The 26,176-nt window shown below is 39.5% G+C and overlaps 1 protein-coding gene across 2 annotated transcripts; it reads right to left on the bottom strand.

Annotated features, from left to right (window-relative positions):
• Window positions 1–12,644: 12,644 nt before the first annotated feature.
• On the bottom strand, window positions 12,645–21,135 carry LOC143883468 (Haloacid dehalogenase-like hydrolase (HAD) superfamily protein). 2 transcript variants are annotated; one of them, XM_077386819.1, is made up of 5 exons: window positions 20,907–21,135; window positions 13,763–13,880; window positions 13,493–13,647; window positions 13,139–13,400; window positions 12,645–13,042 (listed from the first exon to the last, which is right to left on the bottom strand). In XM_077386819.1, exons 1-5 carry the CDS (start codon window positions 20,930–20,932, stop codon window positions 12,851–12,853), a joined length of 753 nt encoding a protein of 250 aa, XP_077242934.1. In that variant the 5' UTR covers window positions 20,933–21,135; the 3' UTR covers window positions 12,645–12,850. The 2 variants fall into 2 exon arrangements, with proteins under 2 accessions (XP_077242934.1, XP_077242935.1); XM_077386820.1 differs by having other exon boundaries at window positions 13,763–13,874; window positions 20,907–21,132.
• Window positions 21,136–26,176: the final 5,041 nt, after the last annotated feature.

Consider the following 26,176-nt stretch of genomic DNA (forward strand, 5'->3'; position numbering starts at 1 on the left):
CTGTCCTTGTTGGAGGCTTTGTTACTTTCACTCTATCACTTTTTCGCATCACCATCTTTCAAGGCTTTGAATGGCTCCTGACCGGATAAAAACTGTATAACAATGAACAACCAAATCAAAATCACCGAGATCAATTCATAACCCAAAAACTCAGTTATATTGACAATCATTAAAATTCTCGTCCTCATCATCTCTAAAATAAATTACCAAGAAAATCAATAAAATCCACCCCATAGCATAAACTCATATTCCCAATCAGTACTATTATGAAGAAAAGATAGCAAGCAAACCAACAATTATTACAATTCTCATACTTACCTGAAAATATGTATCATGTCTGTAACCTCTAAGGTCTGGCTTCTTAGATATGAAGCAAAGCAAACAAGAAACAAAAGAGCTAACCAATAAGTGCAACGATCAGTGTTCTATATGAATTTTCTGAAAGCACAACAACAAGGACAAACCCCCAAAACAGATTAGGAGGTCTGTTAAAATTCTCATCCACATGGGCATCAGGCGAGTATTAGCTCACATGCATTTAAAAAAAAACTCATAACATCAGACCTTTTGAGAAACAAAGCAGATAAGCACTAGCTATTGGAATTCAATGACCACCATTGGACCAATAATTTAACAAATGAAATCGAAGATAAAACAAGTGAACCATGACTGCTTCAACAATGAACATGGGTCTCCACATGGTATTAAAGAAGGCCCATCAACTATAAATTGTGCCCTCTACATGGTATTGAAGAAGGTATTTTTGAAAACCCATTTCTCCACTCCACAAATTGTAAAAATAAAAGCCTAGCATAAACAAATAGCAGACGACCATTTGCATTTATTTTACTTCGTAAGTGGAAATGCGGTAACTGATATGTACATGAAATGAAATCGCATTTCTCTATTCCAAAAATTAACGTAAAAAATAAAACCTAGCATAAATGCGGAAGAAGGTCCTGAAGTTCAAAGGCATGGGTTTTCAGCTACAAAAAGGGGTTATTAGTACCTAAGGGATGCTTCTCAAGGGCAATAGAGGAGAGCTATGCATGGTATTAGAGAAGGGATTATGGGCCCTCAAATGGGGTAGAAGAAGTACCCTCGGAGGGTCCATCAAATCCAGAATAGGGTCCTCAAGTTCAAAGGCATGGGTTTTCAGCTACAAAAAAGGGGTTATTAGTACGTAAGGGGGGCTTCTCAAGGGCAATAGAGGGGAGCTATGGATGGTATTAGAGAAGGGATTATTGGCCCTCAAATGGGGTAGAAGAAGTACCCTCGGAGGGTCCATCAAATCCAGAAGAAGGTCCTCAAGTTCAAAGGCATGGGTTTTCAGCTACAAAAAAGGGGTTATTAGCACGTAAGGGGGGCTTCTCAAGGGCAATAGAGGGGAGCTATGGATGGTATTAGAGAAGGGATTATGAGCCCTCAAATGGGGTAGAAGAAGTACCCTCGGATGGTCCATCAAATCCAGAAGAAGGTCCTGAAGTTCAAAGGCATGGGTTTTCAGCTACAAAAAAGGGGTTATTAGTACCTAAGGGAGGCTTCTCAAGGGCAACAGAGGGGAGCTATGCATGGTATTAGAGAAGGGATTATGGGCCCTCAAATGGGGTAGGAGAAGTACCCTTGGAGGGTCCATCAAATCCAGAAGAAGGTCCTGAAGTTCAAAGGCATGGGTTTTCAGCTACAAACAAGGGGTTATTAGTACCTAAGGGAGGCTTCTCAAGGGCAATAGAGGGGAGCTATGCATAGTATTAGAAAAGAGATTGTGGGCCCTCAAATGGGGTAGGAGAAGTACCCTTGGAGGGTCTATCAAATGCAGAAGAAGATCCTGAAGTTCAAAGGCATGGGTTTTCAGCTAGAAAAAATGGGTTATTAGTACGTAAGGGGGGCTTCTCAAGGGCAATAGAGGGGAGCTATGGATGGTATTAGAGAAGGGATTATGGGCCCTCAAATGGGGTAGGAGAAGTACCCTTGGAGGGTCCATCAAATCCAGAAGAAGGTCCTCAAGGTCAAAGGCATGGGTTTTCAGCTACAAAAAGGGGTTATTAGTACGTAAGGGGGGCTTCTCAAGGGCAACAGATGGGACTTATGGATGGTATTAGAGAAGGGATTATGGGCCCTCAAATGGGGTAGAAGAAGTACCCTTGGATGGTGCATCAAATCCAGAAGATGGTCCTGAAGTTCAAAGTCATGGGTTTTCAGCTACAAAAAAGGGGTTACTAGTACCTAAGTGGGGCTTCTCAAGGGCAACCGAGGGGAGCTATGCATGGTATTAGAGAAGGGATTATGGGCACTCAAATGGGGTAGAAGAAGTACCCTTGGAGGGTCCATCAAATCCAGAAGAAGGTCCTGAAGTTCAAAGGCATGTGTTTTCAGCTACAAAAAAGGGGTTATTAGTACGTAAGGGGGGCTTCTCAAGGGCAACAGAGGGGACCTATGGATGGTATTAGAGAAGGGATTATGGGCCCTCAAATGGGGTAGAAGAAGTACCCTTGGAGGGTCAATCAAATCCAGAAGATGGTCCTGAAGTTCAAAGTCATGGGTTTTCAGCTACAAAAAAGGGGTTACTAGTACCTAAGAGGGGCTTCTCAAGGCCAATAGAGGGGACCTATGGATGGTATTAGAGAAGGAATTATGGGCCCTCAAATGGGGTAGGAGAAGTACCCTTGGAGGGTGCAGCAAATCCAAAGATGGTGCAGCAAATCCAAAGATGGTGCTCAAGTTGAAAGGCATGGGTTTTCAGCTACAAAGAAGGGGTTATTAGTACCTAAGGGGGGCTTCTCAAGGGCAACCGAGGGGAGCTATGCATGGTATTAGAGAAGGGATTATGGGCACTCAAATGGGGTAGAAGAAGTACCCTTGGAGGGTCCATCAAATCCAGAAGAAAGTCCTGAAGTTGAAAGTAATGGGTTTTCAGCTACAAAAAGGGGTTATTAGTACCTAAGGGGGGCTTCTCAAGGGCAATAGAGGGGAGCTATGCATGATATTAGAGAAGGGATTATGGGCCCTCAAATAGGGTAGAAGAAGTACCCTTGGAGGGTCCATCAAATCCAGAAGATGGTCGTCAAGTTGAAAGTCATGGGTTTTCAGCTACAAAAAAGGGGTTATTAGTACCTAAGGGGGGCTTCTCAAGGGCAATAGAGGGGAGCTATGCATGGTATTAGAGAAGGGATTATGGGCCCTCAAATGGGGTAGGAGAAGTACCCTTTGAGGGTCCATCAAATCCTAGAAGAAGTCGCCATAGAGGGGCCATCAACTGCCCAACATGGTCCCCAAGTTCACAGAAAAGGGTTTCCAGCTATCTAGGTGGGGTTACTAGTGCCAAAAGAGGGTTTTCAAGGCCAATATAGGGGGCTCTACATGGTTTTCAAGAAGGTGTTTTTGAAATCCCATTTCTCCACTCCACAAATTGTAAAATTAAAAGCCTAGCATTAACAAATGTAAATGAAACGAAATCGCATTTCTCCATTCCACAAATTAACGTCAAAATTAAACCCTAGCATCAACAAATACCGTAGCATGTAACTCTATTTTACTCTATAGGTGGATACGCATATATGAAATGAAATCCCATCTTTCCATTTCACAAATTAATGTACATAATAAAACCCTAGAATAAATAAACAACAGAACGTTTCTCCATTTCATAAATTAATGTCAAACATAAAACCCTAGCAGCAATAAACAACATTTACAAGCATTTACAACTATTTTACTCTGTAGGAGGAAATGCAGTAACTGACATGTATATGAACTGAAAAAAAATTAAAAACATATTGCATGATTCCCCCCCCCCCTTTTGCATCTCTCTCAACCTCATTTTCCTTTTAAAAAGTAAATAAAAATGAGATTGAATAAAGTAAGGGAAGAAAACGACGTACCAGGTAGGGTTTCCTTCAAATGCGAGGTTTGATACGTGCTTCCCCTTGGTCGAGATCGCCGTCGAGATCGCCGGAGTGATTGCCGTAGAGATCGCCGGAGGAGAGGACGAAAAACAGATGGTCGAGATCGCCGACGAGAGGAGAGAAGAGGGAAAACTTAAAAGCTTTTTTTATTTCTCTACGTCATTTCACTCGGTTTCTGCCAGAGGGGCATTCTCGTCATCCGAAATTTTCAAAACCAAATTTTGACCCCCTTCGGTCATTTTCAGCAAACACTTGACCCCTCTGATATTATGCTTTTTATTTGTTCCCCTTATGTCAAATTTCCTAGATTTTTTTTACTCCTAACAACTCCGAAACGACCTTACATGTGTGAAAAGACTAAAGTTACCTTGTAAAAAGACCAAAATGCCGGTGATGTTCAAGGGTGTAGGAATATCATTTCTATTTATACTAGCATTCTTTGCCCATTTTATGCATGGGTGTAAAAACATGGACCCCACCCTATACATGAGCTCGTGGAGATTGTGGTACCCACCCTATTAAAATGAGGTAAAATGGTGGGGTCTCTTTCAATGCATGGGTTTGAGTCGAGATGGTGGGACCCACTCTACCAGTACATAAAAACTGAGCATCAATGCATCATGGGTATTTTGGTCTTTTTACTAGGTAAATTTTGTCTTTTCTCATGAAAAGACATTTTGGTGTTTTTATGCCATGGGTATTTTGGTATGGCATGACCCAATTTGTGACTCTATTTGTAAATTGTGAAAGCAGAAGACTGTTTTGGCACATAAAGCAAAGTTGAAGACTCCTTTTACAAAACCCACCTTGTTTTCTCTTTCTCTTTTCCTAGTTTTTTGCATTTGGAAGGACCACCATACATTCTGAACAAAATATATTTTATGATCGTAACATATAATTATATCATCACTTCCTTTATTTAGTTTTCTTCATTGTTTCTGTTGCAAACATGCATAGTAAATTCATTTGTGGGAAGTGGACTGTATTTGGAGTGGAACCAAAAAAAAACATAATATAATTATTGAGGAATGATAGATACAAAGGCCCTCGTATAAAGAGCTAAAGAAGGGCCCTTCGATAGATCCACTCCATTAATTGCAACCGAATTCAGTTTCTCAACCGGCTTTAATAATGGCGTGGATCTATTCAAGGGCCCTTCTCCGGCCCTTGCATCTATCATTCCTCTATAATTATTATGAATAAAAAAATTAAAATTGTATTAGCCTCAGCGGAGGTCTTTATCCTAGATCGAATGGAGTTGATTTTGGCACTATTGATGAGTTGGACTGTGTCTATTTGGAAAGACCACCTACAGGGGAGAGATTAGAGTTGGAATTTTTGCCCTGAGCTGGGATCTGGCCCCGGGTCCGGATGGATTCTGTATTTTCTTTTTCTTTTTTCTGTTCAACAATTGACGATAAAAAGCTACATGATGGTTCACAATCAATGACAAACAATACACCTCATTGACTGTTATAATTGAGTGATTAATTCGCTTTTTTTTGTGCCATTCAAAGCAAGAAATATCAAATGAATGGTTCAGATCAATCTAAGGTGGGACCCACTGAGTGGTAGTGTAGGCACCTCATTATATTACAAGGAGGCGCCCTGTCGAAGCATTACTCTTACTTTCCATATGGTCGATGGTTGGTCCAACTAAGAAACCAAAACTTAGGTCTTTTTCATTTGCCCACAAAGGCCCAATTCGTTTAAGATTATGACTCCTGAGTGTGAGTGCCAAACCGATTATTGGATACGAAATTACATTTAAATTTGAGTCCAATAAGTGGTTTAGCACTCACAATCTGTTGTCGCAATCTTAATTAACAGGGCCTAAATTAGGAGATAGCTTCTCCCATAAGCTCGTCGGCTTGCGTAGACCATGCTGGGGATAGTGAAATCTCAGGACTTAGTTGAGCTATGATTTCAATATCCTCGACTATCCCTTCTCTCTCACCACCAAAAATAAAACCCCTATCCTCAACTATCTAAGTTTGAATTGCAAGAAAAACATTTATGATGGAAAATTGTTTCTTGGGAAAAATTTTATTTCTACGATTTTTAGGGAAAAGACATAACTATGGTTAATTTTTTAGGGATAATATCATAAATTGAAGGTCACTCTAAGTAGGAAATTTTAGAAATATTTTTCCATTTCTAACTTTTCTAGAAAATTCTTGCAATCCAAACATGGCCTAAATGAAGCAAATATGCCGGCCTCTCGACCGCTCCACGTCTCTCTTTTCCTAACTCATCATCTCCGTCTTGGTCTTCTCCTTGTACCTCGATTTGGAACGACTTTTTTTTTTTTAAACCAGGAAAGTTAGCAGACCCGGGGCAGACCGGTAAATGTATATAAAAGATGTGACCATTCAAGAGGTTTGCTAGGGACCATACAAGAGGAGGGGAAACCTCTTAGCCAACAAAATAGCAAGCCAAAGCCCTAGATTAAAGACATCATACAGAGGTTAGAAGGAAAAGAGAGTGCCCCGAGCTGATCTGATCTTGCTTCTGACATTGAGGAGGCCAAGGGCGTCACCTCTTGCCAGGTGAGGCAATGAGGCCCAACAGCGATAGAACAAGTTTGATCTTGATGTGAGAAGAGGTTGGCTCTCCTTCCAGAGATACTAGATTGCCCATGGGAATCAGATAGTGTTAACTTACTAACTCCTCCAGAAGCTTAAGCCGTTGGAGAAAGGCATTATTTATCTTTTATATTTTAACACTCCCCCGCACATGTGGCCCACTTGGCAAACACGTGGCACATGTGGTCCCACTTTAGGCCGACCATCGCATGTGGATTTTTGCTATCCGGGAGGTTTGAACTCGAGACCTTTGGCTCTGATACCATGTTAACTTACCAACTTCTCCAGAAGCTTAAGCTTTTGGAGAAGTTGGTAAGTTAACAGATAGCAAGGTTCTAATAGATTTGAAACGACTTATCCAGGGATTACATTCTATTCTGAATAGCCCCAATAGCAATTCCCTAGAGTAACTATGGGAAAAGAATGGGTCCCATATCTTAAAATTGTACGGATCTTCTTTATGTAATGGGTGACTTAAAGATGCATATAATCAAATCAAAGCGAAATGTCCCCTTGGCTTAGACGTTAGGGTGCGGGAAGTTAAAGAGAAGACTCGTCTCCCTTTGAATTCAAAGGATGCATTGTGCAACAGGTTAGTAAAGTCTTCATTTTTGAGTTGGCAATGTACTTCAAATAGGCTAGGGTACCTTATGGACCTCAATTGCACACCTCATTGTTTCCTGATTTTTTGCCTTGTTCAAATATTTCGTTGCCCTACTTCGACTATCGAAGTTCATTAATTCGCCTCAAGTTCAACATGGTCATCTTGTGGGCTCCATTGTTGATAATCCACTCCTAAACATGTGAGTCATTGACTATTCCATCCCTTTTGCAGACAACTAATTGGTTGGTTAGGATTGTCTGATTAACAAGATTTATGGACTCTGTACCCTTGATAATTAGAAAAAAGTACCGAAGAGAAAAACCAACAATGAGAATGTGCAAAGCGTGCCGTGCCAACCGGTTTCCTGTTTGGTTGCGTGGCAGATTTAGAGAGTGGTGGAATAAGTAGTCAACAGGGAGGAGACAAGCATTAGATTTGCCTGGAACTTACCTTTGAGTAGTCGGGGGTGTCATTACCAATAAGAGAGAGAGAAAGAGAGAGAGAGAGAGATCATCATTCCCAAGAAATCCAAGCAAAATTCTACCTTTTTGTAGATTTTGGGTTGGATATGTAGGAACGGGAATTGTTAGCCACATCATCACACATGCAATTATTAGCCAGGAGACATCCAAAAAGTCTCTTGGGATGTCAATGCTATATCGGCAACCGAACAAAGGGTTTTGCTAATGTGGCACCCAAATGCCAAGCAAAACCCCTAAGCCATTCTAGTATTGAGTGGTTTGACAAATCAAGCTTTTGTCAAGCTGAGTCGACTCAGACGAGATACGAGTCACTCCAGCTTTCATTGATGGTGAGGTGCATCCAAGCTGTCCCACATGTCTTATCTCCTTCTAAATGCTACAGCTAGCTTTCAGAAAACATTGGCAGTTATAGTCTCAAGGAGTCAAGGGTGGAAGGAACATGTAATGACCCACAGAGCAACCTACCTCATTGATGATTCACCGATCCATAAATACCGTTGATCGCATGGAACTTGTGAACTCATTTGAACCAATGAAAATTCTTCGTCTCCCTGATGTAAATAACACGGGAAGTGATCTGATTAGGACATCATTTATAGGGTCTCAACATGGATTAATGCAGGGTAGACTATGACGACTAAGTGGAAAGTAGTGGAGACACTTGACCAAAGATGGTAGAGACACTTGGCCTTCTTGACTATAGAACTTCATGAGGGATTTAAGGTAGGGTGCAACACCGGGTCGGGTTCAACCCGAATTTGGGTTGGGTCGGGTTAAGCTTTTCGCAAATCGGGTTGGGTTAGGGTTGGGAAAAATCAACCCGAATTGGAAATTGGGTTGGGTCGGATTGGGGTGTCGGGTAACCCGACTCGACCCAAGTCGAATTGGAAATTTCAAATTCCCATTTAGTAGTGATGTTAATTCTAACATATACATATGATCCTAGGTTATATTAATATTACTGTATTCCATCTGAAGAAGTTCTGTATGTGTTTTTCTTTTTCAACATTGAAATAGTCTCCACAGTCCACAATGGATGGTTTGGATAATCCTATGGTGCGGGCCATACCGTACTTTAATAAAGTGAGGAGTGTGACCATCAAAATATAGTAGTGTGGATAACATTTTCCTTCGTTAATTGTTAGTCCATGTTTGTTTTGGATTTTGAGAACCGATTGTGAGTTAAAAATTGATTATTGGTGACTCACTATTGGTTCTCAAAATCCAAAACAACTCGGCTTGAGTTGAGGTGGTCAACTGTTGGTACCATATCAAATCGACCCAACCCGACCCGAATTGGAAATCGGGTTGGGTCGGGTTGAACCCGGTCGGATTGAACCCATCCGGGTTGGAAATCGGGCTGGGCTGGGCTGGCCTCAACCCGACCCGAGATGCACCCCTAATTTAAGGCTCCAAGAAAGACACCCAAATGATCAAAGCAAACTCTAGAAACCTCAATTTATTGTTCACGTGAGATGATGAAGACTTTCTAAGAGAGATGTCCTTGTCTTTGTCAATATTCTTGTGGGGATAAATGGGTAATTGCGTGCATCCGTAGGGATTAGTCCCGGCCTAAATGGAGTAGGGTTACCCTATATCATCATAAAAAAATAAAAAAATCTTGTACCCTCCACGTTTATCTCCGAAAATTACTAGCGACCTAGAGAGGCCAATGCTTCAGTGAGACTGAATTGTAATATGGTGAGGCACAGCCACTAATACAAAGTGGCCCAAACTTTTGTTGACCCTGACCGCCAATCGATGCCTTGAATGGCTCAAGAAAATAATTAACCGGACAGACCTTAATTCTGATAATGTGTTGGTTGTAAAGATTCACTTACTCAACTCAACTCAACTCAACAAAGCCTTTGTCCCAAACTAGTAAAGATTCACTTATACAAGATAATTCAAGATAAACTTATCCAAGCAGGATAGTCAATTCCAGGAACAACTTATTCAAGGATTTCTGTCTTGGTAACCAACAAAGGCTTTGCCAATCAAGCAATAATTATTATTAAACATCCAAGTAAGTTTGTTTTTTTTTTTTGTGTGTTGATTGTGGGCCATTCCCTATTTTGTAATTTTTATCGAATAGTTACAAATATGTAGACGAACCCAACTAGTGTCAGGATTAGACTTAGTCAATGTAAGCCAGGTAGATTCTTTCATCTTCTTCCTAAAATTTTTCTAAAGGATTCATTAGCCGACCCCAACTAGTTTGGGACAAAGGCTTAGTTGAGTTGAGTTACAAACATCTTATTAGCATTTGAAATGATAAATGCCCCTTCTACATCTTCCTTACCTATTAGAAATTCAAGGATACACATTTATCATCACAATTTAATTCTCGTTTAAATAGATTCTATTTTTGGAAAAAAAAATCTGTTTAAGACTAGCATAATTTTTGAAAGGACACGGATCATATACACCATGGACACTACCACGTATGGTGAATAGTGTCCGTGAATATTGCTGGTAGAGGTGCAGCTTGGGTCGATTTTTAGGAATTTGGGTTGACCTCTTACCGTAAAATCAAATTGTGTTTGCGTTAATTTTTATTTTGCTAAAAACACTTCCAAATTCCACCCCCCATTGTCATTTTTATTTTCTTTTTCATGTGTCACATTAAAGAATCTCGTCTTCTTCTTTTTTTCCACAAAACGGATTCCCATATTACTAGCAACCCTCCTCTTTTTTTTTCAAAAAGCTCAACCGAACCGTACCCAAATTACGTAAAAATGGATGTAAAATTTGTTTTATGTACGTCCATTTTTACGTCGAAAGAAACGGAGCCTAAATATGTCTTCAAGCTGTTGGTTTTGTTGGGACCCAGGTAGAACTCGCCTTTAAAAGATAGCCATTAAGGGGAGGGTGCCCAAGTCCTTATTAAGCCCATCCACATCTATTACTTTCCCAATGCGTGGAAACCCAACAGGTTTTTGGACGCTTTTAATAAAACTATTTCATGTGAAAGCTCCTATGGAGCTGTAGTACTAGATGGGTGACCTTTGAGAAATTGATCTTTGTATGCCTATTTTATATTTTAGAAAACTATTAAAACAAGCTCAAAGTCAAGGTATTTTAGGAGTTGGAACTGTAGCTCAATTGTTGAGGTTTTGTTTCTAAACCTAGATTTCGCGGGTTAGATCTTCGTTTATCTACCAAAAAAAATGTCAAGGTAATTCTAAATGGGATTTCCTTTCAAAAAAGGGACGAAATCCTATGCTTTGAATCCCCACGAAATGTGATATGACAAGAGCTAGGTAAGATTCATCTTTTCTAACTTCTATGGTGAGAATAAGAACACTAACATGTTGGCAAAATCTAGAGCTATTTAAGGTGTACCACCCTTGATACTTAATTAAATTCTGGGTTTAAAAAAACGCCACGGAATGCAAAACCACCATGAAAATGACCAAATCGTTTGTCAATTCCACTTTCGTCTTTATTTTCCAAATGAAATCCCATTTTGAAAATGTTTTCCTAGAAAATAAGAAGTGAATTCTTAATTAAGATGAAGTCAGATAAAAACGATAAAAATTTAGCTTCCAAACAAGATTTCAACTCTTCTAAGAAGCTTCTGGTAACTATAGCTTTCTCAATGCCTTTTTAAACTTCTTCATGTTGTATTTTACCTATTGTTTACTATCCTTTTAAGCATATGAAATTGACTGACTTGTCAATTATCCTGCTATCTTTTATGTTTGTTTTTACAACGTAAAACAAATTTTACGTCCATTTTTACGTCGAAAGAAACGGAGCCTACAAATGGGAGTAAAACAAGTTTTTTTTACTCCCATTTGTAAATGGAAAAAAAAAAAGCGCGAACATAGCCTTAGGGCATGTTTGGCAACAACGAAAAATTATTCTGGGAAATATTCGTTGGACCAATTGTGAGATATGAGCTGAAATATTTTTTTCATGGTTGCCCATCTATCACAACTAGCCCCTCACTAATATTCCATGAAATATTTTTTTCATGGTTGCCAAACATAAATCGGCATGGAAATGAATTGGTGAGCCCGTTTGATGGTTAAAATTGTGATTTTTACAGCTCTTGGGCCATCCTACAAAAAAGTGGGTATGTACTTCGATATGATTTACTGTATGGAATTGTGTAACATGATCTCAATCTGAACATCTCGTCTTCATTTGTATAGATAGATCTTATATACATATAACATAAAGACATTATAAGGAAAATAGGCAGCATGCTTTGATCTAACCCCATTCTCAACATTTCCACTCCCCTAAGTTTGTCTTTTCCTGCAAAATGACTTCATCTTCAGGAAAAGACTAACAGAAGATGGTACATAGGCTGTTAATTTTAAGAAATGACAAAAATTAGTGGAAATATCATTTCCCCTCAATCTATATTAACATATCATTAATACATGTTTGTGGAATTTTACTCAACATTTACGATTTTACTGCAGAGAGGTCTTAAGCTTCATGAATTCTAGGATGTTAAGGCCCTGGTTGGGTGGCAAAAAATTGGTGGAAAGTTCGGAAAGGAAAAATATTTCTAAAGGCTTGACTTAACTAATAGGGCTCGCTGCTTGCTTTCTCGCTTCCGATAGGCGAAGGGAGAACCAACCCTATTCAAATTTGATTTAGAGGGACTTACAATTCAAATTTTATTTAGAGGGGCTTACAATTTATTATAATATCAGTCCAAATTAACCATAATCATATCATTTCCCTCTAAATTGTGGAAATAAAAAAATTTCCATCAGAAATGTTTTTCTTAACAGGGAATGAAATCTTTGGACTGGGAATGTCATACCCCTTCTGTCCATCAAATCAGCAGCTGGACCATAGTTCCAATGATTTCAACAATTTTTAGTGGAGAAGTCTTTTGAACAGCAGTTTGCAGTTCTCTATTTGTTGTGTCATCTTAATCTGCTTCTGTTCATCTAGTAAGCTATGTTTAAGGAACCAAAACCCAAACCAAGGTGGGTGCGTGGGTGTGTTTCGAGAATACATAAACATGTATCTAATTCTTCATTTTATCTCATATTAATTGCATTTTTTTCTGTTTACATAATCAAATGGCTTCCAAGTGATATGTTTGCAAGAAAAGATGTGGTTTTATTTAAGAAACAATAACACTGATTTTGAGTTTACCACAAGAAGTATCATTTCCTTGTACAAGTATGGTATCCCCATATGACAAAGAATTGGAAAACACTAAAGCAAGAATTCAGCGACATCTATCCCATCACTTTGACCTGCTAACAAAATTTCTAAAAGTAGTATAATGGGAATATCATCTCAAGGAGTAACCATAGTACCTGCTGCCAAACTATCAAGCTCTTCCAATGCTGTCCACAATTTCGGATCATCGTAATCCTTAATAAGGAAATTGGCTCCTGCTTCCATCAATAAATGCCCAGGGTTTCTTGTCGGCAGACCAACAACCGGCATTCCAGCGGCCACTCCGGCCTTTATACCCGATACAGAATCCTAATCAAACAAAACAACAAACAATCAATGAATAGGTATGAGAACATTGGCAACCTACCCCTCTTTTAACTACATTGTTCTTGAAGGAAGGCTAACCTCGAATACAATTGTGTGTTCAGGGGATGCCTTGATTGTTTCGAGAGCCTTCAAGTAAGGATCGGGAAATGGTTTTGCCCTGTTGCATTCTCCTCCGACTACAAGAAGCTCGAAAAAGTTGGTCAGACCCAGAATCGAGATCATAAGCTCAGCATTTTCTCTTGGAGCATTAGTCACTGCAGCTCGTTTAAAACCATGATCCTCGATCCATTTGCATAATTTATGTAGACCATTTACGGGTTTCAATTGTTCTGATGCCAACCTGTATATCAAATATCATAAATGACCTCCGAAGAGGAAAGAAAGAAGCAAAAAGGAAATAATTGGAATACCATGTAAGCATATCTAGATTACCTCCGGAACATAGCCTCCTTATCATCCATGAATTTTAGGCTCTTTTGGAGATCCTGGTTGGGAAAGAGGATTTTACAAATATCATCATTGTGCTTGCCACCAATATTCTCAACAAAGAACTCCTCTGTGATGGGAACACCACCATTGAAACCAACCTGCAAAACATGCCCTCATACCAAGTTGTCATTCATCTTAAATTACGTAAAAATTGGCCTCAGAATTTCAAACATTCATATATAGTGAACAAAACCAGCATTGAAGAACCCATACCTCTTGAAGCAGTTCACGGAATGCGATGTAATGAAGAGGATCTGAATCACATAGTGTTCCATCAATATCAAATAGAATTGCTTCAAGAGGAGCAAGTTGAGATAAAGAACACCTGTTACTTCAACAAGATGAGGCCAAGCATAAGGAGAATTATCCTGAGGGATGCCAAAATGTACTTGAAGAGATTGATCTAGAATCTTAGGATTAGCTGAAAAGGTGCAAATCCATCACATGCTTCCAGACAGGAGCACGAAGCAATTCCGTGATTAACTTCCATACAATGCAACACAAATTAATGAAAAACCATGATAACAACTGAACAAGTATCAATTTTTATTTATTTAAAGGCTCAACCTCCCATATGGCAGATTTTAATGCATTCTTTTAGACTATGATTTGTGGACACAGACACAAGTGTCACGTGCCGACATGGTGTCGGACACGAAAAACCCAAAAAATTTAGAAACGGGGACACGGCTAAGAGAGAAAGTATACATAATCATGATTTGTGGACATGAATTTGTGTGTCGAGTTTCGACACAGATACAAGGTGTCTGACGTGGCAACTCCTAAAAATCTAGAAATGGTGACACGCCTGTACACGTACGTGCATATAAAATTACTGATTATTATTATTATTATTAGTTGCAACAATATAAATACGTATTCATTTAACAAACTAATACATCTTAGGATTAATCAACTATAATAAAAAACAAACATGAGATAGTCAAATAACAAAGCATTCATCAATTTAATCTAGTTCTCTTCCATCTCCAATATGGAGCGAGAAAGGGAGACGGGAGACCAATAGGATACAATGAATATAATATTTGAATAAGAGTTTGTTTAGGGTGTTAGGTTTAGGGAGGAGATATAACATCAAATATTAGTTAAAGAGCTAAAAGAAGAGTTTATAGTAAAAGAAGAGTTAAAAATAAAAGAGGTAAACATAATATTCGATAATAAAGCAGAATGTCAAACTTGACACGGTACAAAAGTATGTTGATATGTCCACATTAAGTCCGACACTTCTAGCAGAACATTTAAAAGTATCGAAAGGAGTGTCGACACATGTGGACACGCATCACAACATGACACATGTGTAAGCAATAAATTCAAAGAAATGGCTAAATCATAGGTTTTGGCATCCTGAGGCATTTAAGCATTAGCAAAGAATGCCAGTACGTTGACAAAAAGCATTTGATCTTCCAAAGATGATGTTTTTTTATTCACCAGATCATGGAAATATCTGTGGAATTTGGTGGCTGATCCAAATGAAAACGGATCCCAATTCACAGTTCCAACTTCCAGCATTAATAGTTTGCTAGATGTATGAGAAAGTTTGTTTCCGTATTGCGAAATTAAAAATTTGCCATCTAAAATTTACAGAATTCTGATTCAAGCCTATGGATTTTGCCTTCTAATTGATTGTAGTGTATCAGAAGAAAACTGAAAATGTAAAAAGCTGAAGGGACCCGTCAGTAGAGCTCACCCTTTAAAAGCTAGCCGTTAAGGCAAGGGTGCCCAAGTCTTTCTAAGCACTTCCACATCCATTCACTTTTCCGATGTGAGATCATTGTTTTTGTGTGGAACCCCAACAATCTCCCCCTCCACGCGGAAGCAACATGGACAATCTCGTCCCTCCACGCAGGAGCAACGTGGGAACTATGAGATCTTCCCCGAGGGATTTTCTCCGTACTCGAGGGTACACCGAGGTTTCCGAGATCTTCCCCGAAGGATTTTTTTTTCCATCCTTGAGGGCACACAGGAGTTACCACACCCCAGCTCTAATACAAATTGAACTCACCCATAAAAGCAAGACGTTAAGGGTAGGGTGCCCAAGTCCTTATAAGCCCTTCCACATCCATTCACTTTTGTGAGATCTTTGCTTTTGCGTAATAGCATAAATTACTCAATGGACAATTCCGCATCATAATCCATTATTAAATGAACTCTTTCTTCTTCTTTTGCGTGCATGTGTGGGTGCATACAAGTTGACAAGATGAGAACTGTTTTTCTAGCTCAAATCCCAGATTCTGGTTATCCAACAACAAAATGCCTTCGTCATGCAGGTAACCAAACTTTTTAAACTAAGCTCCACACGTAATATAGTAACCAATTACCATTTCCCAGAGTCATATTTTACGTAAGATGATAATTGATTTGGAGAGATTCACACAATTTAGTAACAATTCAAATGTCTCTAAGACTCCCCCTCAAGTTGGAGCGTGCAAGTTTTGGACGCCCAACTTGCCAATAATGGATCGAAAAGTGTCACGGCCCAAAGGTTTAGTAAAGACGTCTGGAAGTTGTGAATGAGAGGATATGTAGCTTGGACTGATTAGACCGCGTTGAATCTTTTCACGAACGAGGTGACAATCCAATTCAATGTGCTTGGTTCGCTCATGAAATACCGGATTGGCAGCAATATGGAGGGCTGCTTGATTGTCGCAATGAAGGGTCATTGGTTGAGGATGATGTATAACAAGGTCACGAAGAAGAAACTTCAACCATTGTAGTTCACAAGAGACCATAGCCATGGCTCTATACTCGGCCTCCACAGAAGAACTAGACACAGTGTGTTGTTTCTTGGATTTCCAAGAGATTGGTGAGTGACCAAGGAGGATGCAATAACCCGTGGTAGATCGCCTAGTCATCGGACACCTTCCCCAATCAGAATCACAGTAGGCAGTCAAATGTAATGAACTAGAAGATGATAGCATGATGCCTTGGCCAGGTGTGCCCTTTAAATATCGTAACAAATGGAATGCAGCATCCATGTGTGGCTTCCTTGGTTGTGACATGAATTGGCTAAGTAGCTGGACAGGAAAGACTATCGGGCCGTGTTATGGTCAAGTAGATCAATCGACCAACCAAACGACGATAAGAGGAGGGATTATCAAGTAAAGGACCTGTACTGTTATCTAACTTGAGGTGTTGTTCCATCGGAAAATCAACGGGACGTGTGCCAAGAAGACCTATATCATCGAGTATCTCCAGTAAATATTTTCTTTGAGTGAGATAGATTCCCTTAGGAGATCGTGCCACCTCGATGCCAAGAAAATATTTCAAAGTCCCCAAGTCTTTGATATGGAATTTGCTATGTAAATAAGATCTAACGGCATCAATGGAGGTATTATCATTCCCAGTGATGATGATATCATCAACATAGACGAGAATGAAGATAGAGGATTGTTTGTTGATGCGAGTGAAAAGCGAGTAATCGGCCCTGGATTGCTGAAAACCAACATCTATAAGAGCTTGAGAAAATTTGGCAAACCAATTTCTGGAAGCCTGTTTAAGCCCATATAACGACTTAGTCAACTTGCAAACTTGATTCTCCCCCTTTCGTGTAAAACCAGGTGGTATTTTCATGTACACTTCTTCGGCAAGGTCACCATGCAGGAATGCATTGTTGACATCAAGTTGTTGTAAAGACCAACCTCTAATGGAAGCAATGGTAAGAAGGCAGCGAACAGTTACGAGCTTTGCAACGGGTGCAAAAGTCTCATGATAGTCGAGGCCTTCCATTTGAGTGTAGCCCTTGGCGACCAAGCGGGCTTTGTAGCGTTCAATGCTTCCATCTGCGCGATATTTGATCTTGAAGATCCATTTGCACCCTATGGGGTGTTTGCCAGGAGGTAGGGAAGTGATGATCCACGTCTTATTTTCTTCTAGTGCTTGAATTTCCTTTTCCACTGCGGCTTTCTGGAAATGGGCGAGTCTTTAGGCCGGTTTTGAATACCGAACCTTCTGGAAATGGGCCACAATGGACCAAAGCCTCGATGGGTAAAAGGGTGCCTCGATGGGACAGACACAGGGTCGGTAAGTACCGATCCTCATGGAAATAAAAACTCTTTCAGGCACGCATTGCAAAAGAAATGAAACACCTCAACTGAAAAGGGTGAGGGGTCAATATTTCAGGCACGCACCTTAAGAAAGGTACCTCTACTGAAATAAGATGAAAAGAAAAAGAGAGAAAACATGTTCCTTATTGATATCGGGTCACAAATAGAATTATGAAAGTAATTCAAAGAGAGTAGAAAGTTTCTAACTGACAAGCTGCTGTTGCACAATAAGTTTTCAATTCAAAGATGACCTTGGGATTGTAGTCCATTTGTTATAAACACACCTATTTGAATTTTGTGATGCCCATTATATTATTCCTAAGACATGTCCACTGTTAACCCTAATAATAAAAATTATACATACTATTGAGAGTGAGAATTATGAAAGTTATCCCTATCACTCTTTTTGTTTCAGAAACAACTTTGAGAATTGAATGGAAGCCCGGGTGTTGTTGAGCACCATCATATTGGAGTTGCTTGGTTCTTTACCATGAAGAAGAAGTGCTTTTAAAGATGGTAGACTACCCAGTACTTTGACCTGAAATAGTTCCCTGAGAAGTTGACGCAATTCCTAGAATGATAGGAAAAAAAAAAAAGGTAAGCCAGAGGTGAATGTAACAAGCATTTCAAGTTCATCCTGGAATCCAATAAGGGTGAGAAAAGTAACTGGCAACTTGTCGGACATAATTTGAACTAATCATGACAATTTGTCATTGAAAGGATCACAGAGTTCCATGCAAGACATTTAACATGATTTTCAAGTCAACAATAATGACCTGGTCAGTCTTCACACAACTTATTATGGTTCCAAACAGAAGACTATGACTTGAAATAAAAGGGATTCAATGAAGGTTGAATGGATCCACATTTCTTCTATTTGATCAGTCTTGCATCATTTGATACAAGAAGACACGGAAGGTGACCAAGGGATCATGGATAACTAATGTACAAACAGATGAGTGACACATATGGAAACCCAAATTCATAAATGCTGCAAGAAAATTAGCTTTATTTTCTATTTCTTACTTACGATCAATTTGGATCCTCCTACTGGAAAAGAGTGCTAAGTGGGCGATTTTGGAAATCCCTTTACTGGTGGTTATTAGTATTGGTTTTTGGCATCTTCAGCAAAATCTCTCTAGGGGTGAAGAAACCCTCCAAGAGGGTAGCCGGTTTTCCTGCAGTGTTCCTTGCGACGTGAAATCCAGCTAGGAGGCCATTCCTTTCCAATCGGCTTTGGTAGCCAAATGCTCTTACGGAAGACCATCTTTGTTTATTGTTAAGGAATCCATTAAGATGAAGTTTCATCCCAAAGAGGATCCAGTGGTTATGATCAACGACACCTTCTCCGGTTCAGAAACGAAAGGGACCTCTTATAGGTCTGGCTAGTTGATAACTTTAAATTCAAGGATTCCTCTTTTGTTTTTCAGGTGGTCTCCAAAATTCCGCAGAGGATATGAATCTCCAAGTGCCCCCATCATCATCTCTCTCCCAGGTCTTCCTCTCTTTTACTTCAATGAGGATTATTCATCTCGGTACGGGGGTCTCCTTGGGAGGGTTCTAAAAATCAATGCTCCAACTATCCAAGGCACCAGAACATAATCTCGAGGTTGGTTTAAGCTCCAAGCTCCATGAAAAGGTGTAGCAGAGCACCCCCAGAGAAAGTGGGGCTGAGAGTCATCACCGACTCTCCACGGCGTTGGAGGGGCCAGCCCGGCGCGGTGCAGGCTGGTGCGGGTCGACACATAGACAATTGGAAGTTTCTAAATTTGTTAGAGTTTTATTAAATTAAGTTTCTAATATGAGTTTAGTGGTTAGGGGTTTTTATAAGTTTCTAATTTGGTTTTGGAAAGTAGAATTAGAAAAGGAGTTTGTTAAAGCTAGAAAGGAAGAGATGTACTTGAGTTACAATTACTTTCTAATTTAGGTGTTTTGGGTCTTGGGAGAAAACCGTACGTGGTTGTTTAGAATAGGATAGTATGTTTTAAAAACGTCTAGATATGGTTAGCTTATCTTCTATATCTAGACGTTGAGTTTTATTTTCTAAGTTTGTCTCCTCCCTTGTGTGATTTGTGTTCTTTGGGTTTTGCTTCTTTGTGCTTTTGCTTTTGATCTTTGTTTTTTACAAGTGGTATCAGAGCTTTGTGATTTGATCTTGGTTTCAACAAGAGGAACCTGACAAAGGGTGATATACGAGAGGCTCTATAAGTACCACAGAAGATGCTACAAATTAGACCGCCAAGTTGACAATTGTAAGACAAATGGTTCGACCCTTCGGACAGCTGTTGCCGAAGCTATCTCAGTCTAGGAGAAGCATGGAAGGAAATCTCAAGGTCCTAGGATAATGGAGTAGGAAAAGGCTGGTGTGGAAGGACATCTAACCATTTGCGCTCTGGCTCCAACCCCAAGGCCTGAGTCAAAGTTGCATTTCCCAAGGGTCTGGAGAAGTCCCTCGAACCACAAATAGAGAATGGGATCAATGTAGTTGCCTCAGCTGCCTCTAAAGTCTGCCCTGCTGCTCCTTTGGAGGTTATTGGTTCTAAAATTGATGAGGAAGAAATACAGTTAGAATTGATGGCTGACAAAATCTATGATGGGATTGCTTTAAATTAAGCCCTTCAGAAGGAGATAGTTAGGCCTCTAGAGAACGTTGCCTTATGCAACAGCCTGCTTGTTGGTTTCACCACCATGCTCTTGGTCTCTTCAGCAGAATGTACAGAATATGTTCCCTCTGCCTCAAATGTAGATGTTTCTAAGCTTTTGGTTTCTGTAGTACAGGTTTCAATATCTAATGATCCTATCATACACCATCATATGGCTATATTAGAAAGCTGAGTATTTGAAAATTAAAATTCATAACAAATAGGCCTCAGATAAAAATTCAAAGGAAAAAGTGTTATAGATCACCCATCAAATCCCCACATCAAAAGTAAGTCAAATTAGATGTGCTAACAAATAAATCAATCCTCATATCAAAATAAGTCAAATTAAATGGGCTAAAAAATAGATTAAACACCCATAAGATGGGGTTAAAATCGGACAGCAGCTAACTAATCAATCTGAAAAACAAAATTCACCATACACAACCAAAAAAAAAAAAAACCACCATCAAATAGCGGAAGGGAAAAGAATTGTAGCAAAGGAAACAGAAAGAATGCAGAAAAGATGAAGCAAATTCATCATTTTCTCTATTAATAAAAAGGACACAAAGAAATGCACACAAAATACCCATCAAATAGTAGAAGGGGCCACAGAGAAAATTGAAAGAATGAAAGGGAAGTTATAAAAAATACCTTTCGGTTTCATGGGAATTCAACATCTTTCGAAGAGTAGTAACAAACCCACAGAGATTTATTTATTTTTTGTGTGCAAATCTTTCTTATATAGAGATGAGTTTTGTTGAGGAAAATGAGGAAGAGGCGGTGACGGAAACAAATACAAAGAGGAGAAAAGAAAGGAGCGTAAGTTTTAGGAGAAGGAACGGAGATTCGTGGAATATCTCCCACCAATGAGGAATTTTGAACGGTGGAGCTTTCTTGGTTTTGTCTCTTCCCACTTTCCAACCAACCATTTTCTTGCTTTATTATTTTTCTCGCTTCTTTTTTTGCACGTGGTTTCGAACTTTCCATGAATTTTCCTTTCTCCAAAACAGCTTTATTTTGTCCGAAATACTCTTATTCTAGTTGCAAATTTGTTCCGTCCAAAATATTCTTATTCTTGTTGCAAATTTATCCTAGGATAGTGAAGAAGTAGTTTTTTTTTTTTTCTAGGAAATGTTATCAGCACTACCGTATTATGATCCAAACCGTCCATTAGATGAGCCACAGCCCCAAAAATCATCTCCATAGGTTGATCCTAACCCTCCGATCTATGGAGGGTTAGGATCTACCCGCAAAGATTCAGTCCCTCAATAGATCGGAGGGTTATGATCAACCTATGAAAATGATTTTTGGGGCACAACCTATTTAAGCTGTGGCCCATCTAATGGACGGTTTGGATCATCCTATGGTGCGGGACATACCTTACTTTTTAATTAAGTGAGGAGTTCAATCATCAAAATATAGTAGTGCTGATAACAATTCCCTTTTTTAATGGTGTAAGCCCTTATATATAGTCCCTTATTTTTCAAAAAGTACTGTACCGACCACATCATAGGATGATCCAAACCGTCCATAAGATGGAACATAACATAAATAGGTCGTTCCACAAAAATCATTACCATAGGATGATCGCAACCCTCCGATCTATAGAGGAACTGCATATTATGGAAACCTCTGTAGATCAGAGGGCTAGGATTATCCTATGGAAATGATTTTTGGGGAAAATGTGGTGTACCATTATTGTGGACGGTTTGGATCAACCTATGACGTGGTCGGACACCATATAAAAGATCGGGCACCAGTGTATACTATACGTGCCAGATCGGGCACCATATAAAACTCTGATTTATTGATCAACAATGACACTCCTTTCTCACCTTAGTCAATTCTTAATTGGGGCATTTGGACAGTCGGAATCAGGCAATGGAATCAGCATCAGCATATAATTCCACCTGATTCCCGTGTTTGATTCAAAAAATTAACAAATAAGAGAGTCCGATCGACAACATATTAGAATTAAATGGGAACAATGCCGGGATCTGCTTCCTGTCCCAAGAGGTGTATCTCGATTCCGCATCCCAATTCCGCCCCTGTTGAAATGAAAATTTTCTTTTAATAATTTTCCATTACGTTTGTAAGGGAGTCATAATCAAGGTTTTAAATTTCGGCCGAATCAGTCAAATTTCGATTGAAATTTCGGCAAAATTATTGATAAAATATTAATTTTTTATTCCTTTACAGAATTTCAACCGATATTGCCAAAATTTCAGTAATTTCGGCCAAAATTTCAGTTTCGGCGAGGACCGAAACTACCCCCGAAACCGAAATATAAAACCTTGGTCAGAATAAGATGCCAATTTGGATTCCGGCAATCCAAATGCATCCAAGGTGTTTTACAATTATTACAACTCCCAAATAAGGGATGTTTACCATGGGATAGCAAGAAGCATGGATTTGTTCACGACAACCTTTATTCTATGATAAAATATTACCCTAACAAAATTGGAGAAAGAACCGACAACCTTTATTCTATGATACTTTCTAAGACTTTCCTAGAATTATCAAATCAGGATAGCGAAGTTCAAAATGGCTTCCCCTATCGAGGTTCCGTTTCAGAGGCAAACTTTGAATACTGATTGTGGATGGCCTATTTAGGGTAATGATATATTCGCCCCCTTGTCTTCCCTGGCCCAGCCCCTCTAGTGTATTTTACGAGTTACGACCACTGTTTTACACTACAAGAGGGTGGCCGGGAGAAGAAAAAGGGGCGAATATATCATTTCCACTCCTTTAAACTTGCACAGTAGAAAGCTTTATTAACTTTCTTTATTTGTATGGTTTATGTAATTTATTAGAGGACAATGCTAGCAGCAGACGCGCCCCAATTACACATACCCGTCTCAATTACACGCCCCAATTACACTCCACATGCCTGCGTGTGGGAGGTGGTGCATAGCTAGCATTAGCTATTTATAATGATCCCTTAAAATGGTCAGCAAAATCATTGTAAACCTTACAAAAGCTAAAGAAACCCACCAAGAAAGAACAGATTAAAAAAGATGCATCAACAACAAACAGAGCTGTAAAAAACCATTTCTTCCTGATGAAAAATCAAATGTGTTTGTGCAAAAAGAGTACCTGTACTAAATTTTCAAACCCAAATCTTATTGGGTTATACGTTGATTGCCTTGAAATACATCATTGACTACATAAATCACCATTTTTACAATTACTAGACAATCACAAGCACCGTGAAACACCCAATTACTCCAAAAGCTTAAGCTGCTAGAGTTGGTGTTATTTAATCATTTATACTTCAACACTCTCCCTCACGTTGTCCATCTTTGTTTTTGGGTTAGCCATAGACGCAACACATGTGGCCCTTCTTTCGGGTTGGCCATACACGTGGATTTTTAATTAATATCAAGGAATTATTAAGCTTTGAACTCAAGACATGCGTGAGGGAATTGCTTTGATACCATGTGAAACAACCAATTACTCCAAAAGCTTAAGCTGTTAGAGTTCGTGTGATTTAATCATTTATACTTCAACCAGCACAGAAAAAGAAATAAAACCAAATAGGAAAGAAGTGTAGCAAATAAAATTGGAAGAACAAAAAAACATGATAATCATAAAATCCACCACATGTCTTGGAAATGGTTCCTTAGCCTCGAAAAATCTTGGGTAACTAGAACATGGAATAACATTACGAAGCATTTCATTGAACAATTCACTAATGATACGGGTACCGATGTCACATGTAGAGACATAGAGACTACTCGGAAAGACCTGCAACAATCCTTCATTGCATTTATTAATCGATGGAGAAAGAAGGCATCTCAAATGATTGACCAGCTATCGGAAGAAGAGCAAGTACAGATAGTCCTAAAGAACCTCATGCTGCAGTTTTTGCAGCACATGTCCGTTCAGTACTATCTCAATTTCAAATCTCTCATTCGCGCGGAAAACCTGGTAGAGGATGTCATCATTATGTAGTATAAAAGCTTGTAAGGTGTTGGCGCGCAATCCTACAGTGAAGTCCAAGGACTGGTTTTATTCCACAATTCATTTGATGCCGAGAGCTAAAGATGGGCTTCAAGTGCTGTCACTTTTATTTTTGACATTTTTATTGAGGCCTAATTTTCAGGCATCAAATCTTATCTATCTGGCTTGATTTTGATATCATTAGAAAGGTTTTTCGATTACGAGCTTAAAATTATGTGATTGGAAGTCATGGGCATTTTACGGATTTGGCGTCATACCTATTACATGATTAATTTCTATTTTAGGTTATTTTAGTCATGTTTTCTTTTATTTGTATTGCTTTAGATAGACGGCTACGATTAGTTGCTTAGGTCATAAGTTAGCTTTTATGATTTCTTTTACTTATAAATAGATGTTATGAAAGCATTGTGATGACGCCCAAAATCTGACTACACGAACTTGCTTCGTAGAACCTGTGATCCTGCGCTCACAGAAAAAGCGTCAGCGGGTCCGGAGTTGTGGCTCCGGACGGCCACTTCGACACTCAAGTCAGAGACGGGCAATCACAGACAATGGACGGGGAATAGGAGAGGGCTAAGTCAAGTTACCAGACCAAAGAAGAAGAGAGGGAGAGTTGGATCCCTTTGGTTGAGTGCGTATAGGGGTGGAGATCTACGATCTTGGAGATATCAATCATGCCTTTGATTTCGCCCACGTGAAGCGTGATGGCGGGAGAATAAGATCGTTGAGACATCAATCATACCCTAGATTTAACCCACGTGGAGCTTGATAGCTGGCGAATAAACACGTGGAGATGTGATTTCCGATGATTCTGGGCGAAGATCGTGGATAGTGATTTAGGCGGGATGTTTTGAATTCGAAAGCCGCGCCTTACGTGTACCGACCATCCAGATTTCCCGTTTGGGGGCGAGATCTCCGCGATTATGTTTGATTCCCTTGGTAGCTCGGTAGCGCTCAAGAGACAAGTATCAAGGAGGTTCAATAAATGTTCGTTATCGAGTGTTGCTACGAGGACTGTGTTGAACCAGCTGAGTAATGGAGAAGGGGTTTGAGGTTCGGTACCGGATCTACCGATTTTACCCCTAACACATTGTGATGGACTTCTTTTGAATTATTGAATTAAAATTAGACTTTAGGCTTTTAGGTTCTTTGAGAACTTCTGAGTATTTCCTAGTTTCGCTCTTAGACATTCGACCGACTGGAATGAAGTAAATCTCATCCCCTTCGACGGTGATCGAAGGAACCTTCGGGTTTTCGGACTGCATCACACATCCTACTTATTCCCCTACTCTCCAAGTCTATGCCGCGCACCCAAACACAAATTACCACTATTCTCTGAGGTAATTCCAGGCAAATCCAATGCTTTTCTTCTCCTTGTCGACTACTTATTCCACTACTATCTGAGTGTGCCACGCATCCAGATAGACTCATAGTGGCAATGAATTTTTCAGGAAAAAAGAAAAAAAATAAAATAGACAAGGGTATAGAATATAATGATATGGTAACCAAGTTGGGCAAACAAATAGCCTCTTAGCAATATTGTTCCTTCTTTTTTGACTTTTTTATCCTTATTGAAATGGCAAAACTACCCCCCGTATGCAATGTGCTATGTGGGGATTTGTTCGGTTCCTCTCTGGCCTCGGTATCAGCACTCATGTAGAATATGTATTTTCCCTTCTTAACCAGTCATTTGACCGATGCTAACAAAGTTATTGTTCTCCAATGTGGGCCCATTATACAAGTGGTGGGCTGTATGACAATCAGGGCCATTGATATGGTAACCACGATGAGACGTTACAGGATCCTATGGTCTATGTCAAAATCAAGGTCTCGTTCGTCAATCAATCAATGAGTAAAAGGCTAGATATCAAGATTTGGTGGATGAGGCGGTTAGGAAGACAGACTTGTGTGAAGGAGTTCCTAACAACAATTTAATTTATGAGCAGATGAAACTAGAA

This window comes from Tasmannia lanceolata, unplaced genomic scaffold, assembly GCF_043159265.1.
Source record: "Tasmannia lanceolata isolate RefF3 unplaced genomic scaffold, GAP_Taslan_0.1 ptg000008l, whole genome shotgun sequence".
In the NCBI taxonomy this organism is placed as follows: domain Eukaryota; kingdom Viridiplantae; phylum Streptophyta; class Magnoliopsida; order Canellales; family Winteraceae; genus Tasmannia; species Tasmannia lanceolata.